The 7,376-nt window shown below is 32.9% G+C and overlaps 1 protein-coding gene across 2 annotated transcripts; it reads right to left on the bottom strand.

Annotated features, from left to right (window-relative positions):
* Positions 1-339: 339 nt before the first annotated feature.
* LOC114170618 (kinesin-like protein KIN-14N) lies at positions 340-6,750 on the bottom strand. 2 transcript variants are annotated; one of them, XM_028056133.2, is made up of 17 exons: positions 6,526-6,750; positions 6,132-6,386; positions 5,820-5,964; positions 5,627-5,736; positions 5,399-5,518; positions 5,094-5,276; positions 4,226-4,435; positions 4,068-4,142; positions 3,498-3,644; positions 3,286-3,424; positions 3,072-3,181; positions 2,636-2,797; positions 2,326-2,525; positions 1,923-2,004; positions 1,708-1,812; positions 1,522-1,626; positions 340-832 (listed from the first exon to the last, which is right to left on the bottom strand). In XM_028056133.2, the coding sequence occupies exons 2-17, from the start codon at positions 6,324-6,326 to the stop codon at positions 653-655; spliced, it is 2,268 nt and encodes a 755-aa protein (XP_027911934.1). In that variant the 5' UTR covers positions 6,327-6,386; positions 6,526-6,750; the 3' UTR covers positions 340-652. The 2 variants fall into 2 exon arrangements, with proteins under 2 accessions (XP_027911934.1, XP_027911932.1); XM_028056131.2 differs by having other exon boundaries at positions 6,132-6,435; positions 6,526-6,724.
* Between the last annotated feature and the right edge of the window lie 626 nt (positions 6,751-7,376).

Here is a 7,376-nt window from a genome sequence, read left to right as displayed (position 1 = left end):
ATGTAAAAGAAAAAGGAAAATTTTAGATTTTATTGGGAGAACTCTCGAAGACTGGAATAAAATAAAAAAACTAAGCATGTAAAAACATACTATTTTCTAGTCAACATAGTTTTCATTTTTGTCTGAAAATTTGTTATTTTTTCTTGCTTTTGATCGGTTCTTTCACAGTGCTAAACGAAAATGCTTTATTTTAGATGGGTTTGAGTTTTAGTTAAGAAATTTAAATAAACTTTTATCTTTCATTTAAAACATTTGATAATTTTTCTTCACATCCAGTTATTATAATACTAAAAGTAAACCAGTGTAGTTACTGAAAGTGAGGTTATTTACTACTTTCACTTTTGGAATATGTGATAAAATCTTCTCATTGATATGCTTTGCAATCAAACTAGTATTCCATTTCCACTATCACAAACAATTCCCTTTCCAATTTGTATAAGAGAAATGTTAGAAATAAATACATAAGATTAAGCAGAATAACAAATTGAGGTGCTATAATGGGTTCTAAATGCATGCTTAGTAACTTTTCTTCACTATACAAGCTATATGCCGCTGTTAGAATCAATCTCATTTTCATTTTATTGTGGTATTCTCTCACACAGGCACTTGGTTGCCACAAATGGTTAAAAAAACAAATACACATCTTTGAAGATCAGAAATAGCTCAAACGAGACTCCATGGTACGTCCATTGGTTTGACGCCTAGGTGTTCCAATCTCACAGGCATTGACTCTTGATGCAAACCTGAGTGAGCACAGTGATTCACCAACAGAAGAAGGATCAGGTGAAATGTTCACAAACATTAGTGTCTTGGAGTCTCCACCTAGACATGGCTGTTCATCCATCATGTTCAAGACATTATTGTTAGATCAAATCATTCAAGGTCAGCAACAAAGCAATCATCAATATTGTAGGCTGAAATTTAGAAAAGACTTATATTGTCATGCACATTTTTTAACTTTTGTTATAAAAATTTATAGGGTTAAATACGTTCTTAGTCCCTAAACTTTGACTCAAATTGGAATTCGTCCCTATCTGAATATATTTTGATCCTCAAACTTTTAAAATGAATTGATATAGTCTTTTTAATCCAATTACGTTAAATATTTTCGACATGTCAAACGCGTTTCATACTAGTATGTGAGTTGTTTACACTATTTGACACATTCCCGTTTAATGTTTGTTGGGAAATGTGTTTGACACGGAAAATAAAAATTTAACGTAATTGGGTTAAAATGACTATATCCATTCATTTTTAAAATTTGGAGAGTAAAATGTGTCAAAGTTTCAAACAAGGACGAATTTTAATTTTGCGTCAAAGTTTAGGGACTAAAAACATACTTAACAAGAATTTATACAATCAATCGATCAGAGAAGACTTTGAAGACTGCTATTATAAAAGTTAACAAACTTCCAACACATGATGATATATGATTAGATGAGAGTGTAAGAACGGTTTACATTTGTTACATTTTGATTAAGTTCTTCAAAAATGCCATGTGAATGAACAATAATGCATTACCTGAAGCAGATAAGTAAGCTTTGAGTTTCTGAATGGAACATGGTCCTCCTTCTTGGCTAAGGCGAATATAACATCACTCAATGATGATAAACTTTTGTTGATTGCCTGATCACAAATCGAAGAGTTTAAACCATTTGAAATCAAAAAAACACGAGAAAGTGAAGAAAGCACCATGATGTTGCATACCTGAGTTTCTTTCAATCGGTCCCCAGTTGATCCACTCTTTGAAAGACGCTCGCTACCAGCAAGATCAATGAGATTCAGAACACCTTGTACTTGTTGGTCAGTGCTCTGGAAGAAACACAAAACAGGTTGCATTGTGAAGCAAGTGTGTGTGTCTATCAACGGTTGACATCTATATAATATAGAACATGGTTGACATAAGAGAAATATCTATATACCTCATTTACACCGTATATTCGAAGAGTGAATACAAAATGACTTCTTGATGATTGTTCATTCATCTGGGTTTTTCCCACAGATCTAAAGGGAGATAACCAGAAAAAAAAATACAGTTAAGTTGGACATAAGAAAGGTAAGTGATCTAAGAAAAACTAAATCAATATTTTGTTGCACTGAAATTATGTCAAATTATGTTGTACCAAACCAACTGCTCGTTTTCTAAATCCTATCCAAAGCTATATAATGATATTTTCCTGATACATCAAGAAGTGTAGGACTACAATTTCAGTCATGAAATGGAAAAATGGAAATTTCATTTGTTGTGTCTTATTGAGGTAATCATGATTAATAATTTGTTACACCTAACAATGCATAATGGAATAAACTCTGTACATTGGTTACCTGCTATTTGCTGCTTGATTTAAAAGAAATGCAACCTCTTTAGCACTTTGAACGTCCACTACTGTAAGATCTGAAACTTGTGTATTTCCATTTGCATCATGTTTGATTGTATACTGTTTTCCAGGAGTACCATTTTCCACACGTGTTGTAGTAGATATCAGATCTCGAATCGTTTCATTGTATATTTCCAACATCGACACCTGCAAATTTTGCAAGGAACACCTTATGATCTTCACTTCAACAACTTGTTTAAAATTTATACTCATTGCAGTGTTGTGTGAAATTAAGAAAGACAAATATTCTACCTTACCTGCATTTCATATTTCCAGCCTTGAGGTTGCTGAGACTGCTTTGTTTGAAATATTTGTTCTAATGAACGAGGTATCAAGCCCTTTTCCTCTGGATGTCCAGGTCTTCCCATCATTGTATAGGTTTTCCCTGAGCCTGTTTGACCATAGGCAAATATGCAAACCTGAAATGGAAAAATATCATCATATTGCTGCTATACATGCATGTATAAAAAGTATGCATATTAATTTTCAAACAAGTATGCAAGAAAAGCAAAATCCACCACCAAATATAACAGGTGACATGTGTCTTATAGTACAGATAACTCAACCATAGAATCACAAGGCAAAGAAAGGTAAATATGCTATACAAAATTAAAGTGAGCAAAAACAATTAAGGCTTTTAGAGTTATGTTCTTCCAAAATTGACAAGTAACTATGTAAGAACTTTAAAGCTACCTTATAACCATCGAGAGCACTTTGTACAAGCTGTGAAATTTCTACAAAAACTTCTTCTTGTGATGCCTCTGGTGTAAAAACTTTATCAAATGTAAATGCATGCTTTTGGCCTAAGAACAAAACAAGGGGCAACATGAGTTGACACTTTGGCAACAAAATCTAATTCAACCAAGAAATAAAAGTAGTTTCAAATACATAATTACAACAGGTATACCATTTTGGGCCAGGTCAATGGCTCGTCCAGAAGTTTCCATCGATGTTGGATAACTGAAAATCTTGCCTTCTGTGCTACAACTTTCATCAGGTAATAAAGGCCTCACTCGACAGAATACACGAATGTTCCCTTTTAACTCCTGTTAAAATGGAGATTATTAAGGTGTTGGTTTTTTTAATATTACCAACAAATATTTTGATTCAGTCAATTACCAAAATGGTATTATGCAATTTTTTCCGAAGCCTCTCCCCTTCTATAAGTTTATATTCTGCATCCGCCAACCGTCTTTGTAACTCATTTACAAACTTCTGTTGTCCTTCAAACTCTGTCCTTGTCTCGAACGCAGATATATCAGACACCTAATAAGAAACAAAAACAATAAATTAGATAGATACACACCATAATGCATATGTCAAGACTAACTAAGTTGTAGAGAGAGGCTTATGGACAGTTTTATATCTAACAAGTTCCTCACAGGCCAAGGGCAACTTAAATACGCCATCTTCCTCCGATTTTCTGAAACACTTTTTAAAGACAAAATCATGACAAAACTCTAAGTTCCTCAGATGCAATTATTTTTCTTTTAATATAAGAATAGCACACCAATGTTCAAACTATTGATGATTTGACCATATAGGTTCAAATGTCATATCAAACACCAACTCTCCTAAAAGTTAAAACTATTGTGTAAAAGTGCATGAATGATTCTGGTCTTTATCTAACAATATATCAAATTGCTTTACACCAAATAGTATACACCTTTAAGAAAAAGTCTTGATTACCTCCAGTTTCTTCTCTGCAGTTGCTAGCTGCTCTTCCAATGCCTTTATCTGATTATCTTTCAAAGAACATTTTACCTGGGCAGGGAAATCATCATCTCATGGCTCAACAATAACAGAATGACTTTCTATTTGATAAAAATAAATGGCGACACACCAACCTCCAGATCATTCGCTTTTAATGTCAAGCTGTCCACTTCAGTGGAAGACTGTTTTGTAGATTCTTTAATTTTCTCTAATTCAGAACTTAGAGTTTGCGCTTGAAATAATTGCCGATCTCTCTCATCTCTTACTTGCTGCAACTCTCCTCTAAGAGACGAAACTTCTGTAGCCAAGACATCCTTCTGTTTTATGGCCTCTTCTTGTGAAGACTAATCAAAGAACCAAGAAAACTGGGTAATGTACCAGTTGCATGACAAGTAAGAAATAAAGGTAGAACAAAAAAAGACAGAAAATCAAGTTTAATAACTATGGTTATCAGAAATTTTGTGAAAGATAGTTATGATATTAATAACTATGGTTATCAAAAATGTAATATAAATAAAATATTACATCAGCTCTTAAAGCTCTTCAATGAACTAATCTTGGAAGGATATTGGCACTTTCAGTTTTTTAATCCTTCCTAAGAGATATAGCCCAGTCATTCAAAAAACCTATAAAAGAATTTTCAAATGTACAATATATTATTCAATGTAGTCTACAAGCATTCATCTAATCATCCCCAGTTGACACTAAAGAACGAATAAATCCTAATATTCTCCCTAATCATCTATTCGTATCTGCAAAAATTGCAACTTCCACATTTTAGTGCTCATCACAAGACTTTTTAAGTGTATACAAAGATAGAAAGTTACATGTATATACTACATAAATACATACACACATACATATATATACATATATATATATATATATATACATATATATATATATATATGTATATATATATATATATGTATATATATGTATGTATATTTATAGTTTACTTGAATTCTTAATTGAAACAGTTTCCTGTGAAAGAAAACTCACAACTGAAACAGTAAGTTGACCCCTTAACATGGTGATGTTCTCCACTACATTAGCCTTCTCTTTCTCTACGCGTTTAAGTTCATCTTCAACTGATGAAAGCTCAGAATGGAGTTTTCCATTGTACTGTTGTAAGCTTGTTATGTAATCCTGTAACCGCTTATACATTTCATTTAGTGATGCTATCTGCAGAAATTCACAGATGGACAATTATTTATCAGCATAATTCACACAATGGTTGAAGAAATTGAGGAGAAATATAAAGAATCGAAGAAAATCATTGCATTGGAATTGTAGTGTTGCTTTACCTTCTGATTTGCACTTTGGATTTCTCGTTGTGCTCTTCCAAGGTCCTCTGACAGAGTACTATGTGACCTCTCAATGTCAAGCCTAGCCTCTCTCTCTTTAGTAAGAGATTCCACTGCAGCCTTGCATTTACAAAAATAATAAAAAGTTTAGAGTTTATGCTAAACATTTCCTTTTACTATTTTTGTTTTCAAGTTTTAAAATTCATTTGACCAAAAGATCTTTCTTACCGTCCTTTCTGTTTCTTCCTTTATCAGTTTTTCTTGCAAAGAAGTGCAATTCCTTCTCATTTCCGTAATAATTGAATTTAATTCTTCTTCCTTGATTTTAAGCAGCAATTCTATGATTCAAAGCATTTTATCAGTGAAAATCAACAAGGGTGTTTCATAATTGAACGGGGAGAAAATTGAAAAATACTCTTACCAATTTCTGTGCATTTTTTCTGGGTCATTTCCAGTGAATTCTTTAACTTTTCCTGCTCTAGTGAGTAGTACATCTCAAGGTCTTGGAACCATCTGATACAAACCTTAAGCCTTTTTATATAATCCACCATATTTTCACATCTTTCCTAAAAATATGAGTTTGAAATCAATAATCAAGCAATAACTCAAGTAACACTTTGTACCATGTAAATCAAACAACACTTAAAGCCATCCACCCTTCACATTTGATCTCAAATCCAAATATCAGAACAAGCAACACACTCGACAATTAAAATTCCAAACTTCAATAAACCTTATAATTAAATCTGTCCTTTCTCTTGGCTCTCTCATTCAGCAATGCTTCCACGTCCTCTCTTGTGAACTCTATGGCACCATAATCCGATCCAGCATTGCTAGGAGGAGCACTACCGAGGCCAAGATCGTGACCACCGCCATTGACAACCGTGAAAGCTTGCCTTGTTCTTCCATTAATTGGAGTGCCCACCATTTTCTCAGCTCCAACTCTTTGCTCTATGTTGTCCAGAAGGAGCACATCACCCTCAAAGTTCTGAAACCTCAGCATGAAAAAAGACAATATTTTTAAGCACGGTGAGGCACTGAAATTGAAGAACAAGAACAACCCATGATTTAAAATCGGGTAGAGATTTAAAATACGAATATATAAATGGGAAGAAACAAAAGGGTACCTTTGAAGGAGGTGGAGGTGTGGATATGAGTCATAATGGAGGCCGGTTCTGGTTTTTGGTGTCCATTTTGAAGCACAAGCACTTAGTTAGAGAGGCATATGAGAGAGAGTGAGTATTGTGGGGCCATGGATTGTTTTGAAAGATAACAAATACAAATTTATCAAAAACTGTTGCTTTAGCAGGCAGGAAGATTGATGATCCACAAACACAAAGGAGAAAGAGAGAGAAATGAATAGTGTGAGAGAAGAAAGTAAAAAGAATAATAAAATTATAAAACAAAGTGAAACTTTTATCATTTGTTTCTTAATGCTTCTGCTTTAGATGATGATAGATTACATGCTGTTCTATTTGTTACTTTGTTTGGTACTGTGATGAATGAGTTCAAGTTAGTTTAGATTTCACCATCTTCTTTTGAACGTTCAAAATTAGCATAAACTCTCTGATAAAGAAAAAATTTCAGTTTTAAATTTTTGTTCTAAAAATGTCTCATTTCTTGTTGTACATATTCAGAGGAGTTAACATGTGTATAGATTTTGGTTATTTCAAGAAGTTTTGTGAGCAAGTTTCAAACGATGATAACATGTTTTATATAATAATAATTTGAGGATATTTATTAAATTTTAACTTTGTTTTCTGGGCTTCACGTGTAGTAAGATTCTTGTATATAAGTAGTGTAGTCTCGTTTTCCATTATTGCCTTTTATCTTCACAAGTATTACAATCATAATATTCATCATTACAAATTTTCTTGAAGCTTTTAACCATCGAAATTTGAAAATAAAATATCAAACTCAATTATATTTATAGAGTGAATAGTGACAACCCAAAAGTAATGTTTTTAAATATTCAACC

Source organism: Vigna unguiculata, chromosome 11, assembly GCF_037176805.1.
Source record: "Vigna unguiculata cultivar grain cowpea cultivar isolate G323 ecotype 2 chromosome 11, ASM3717680v1, whole genome shotgun sequence".
Classification (NCBI taxonomy): Eukaryota; Viridiplantae; Streptophyta; class Magnoliopsida; order Fabales; family Fabaceae; genus Vigna; species Vigna unguiculata.
The sequence above is the reverse complement of the archived record's forward strand: the minus strand, read 5'-3'. Positions and strand labels throughout refer to the sequence as shown.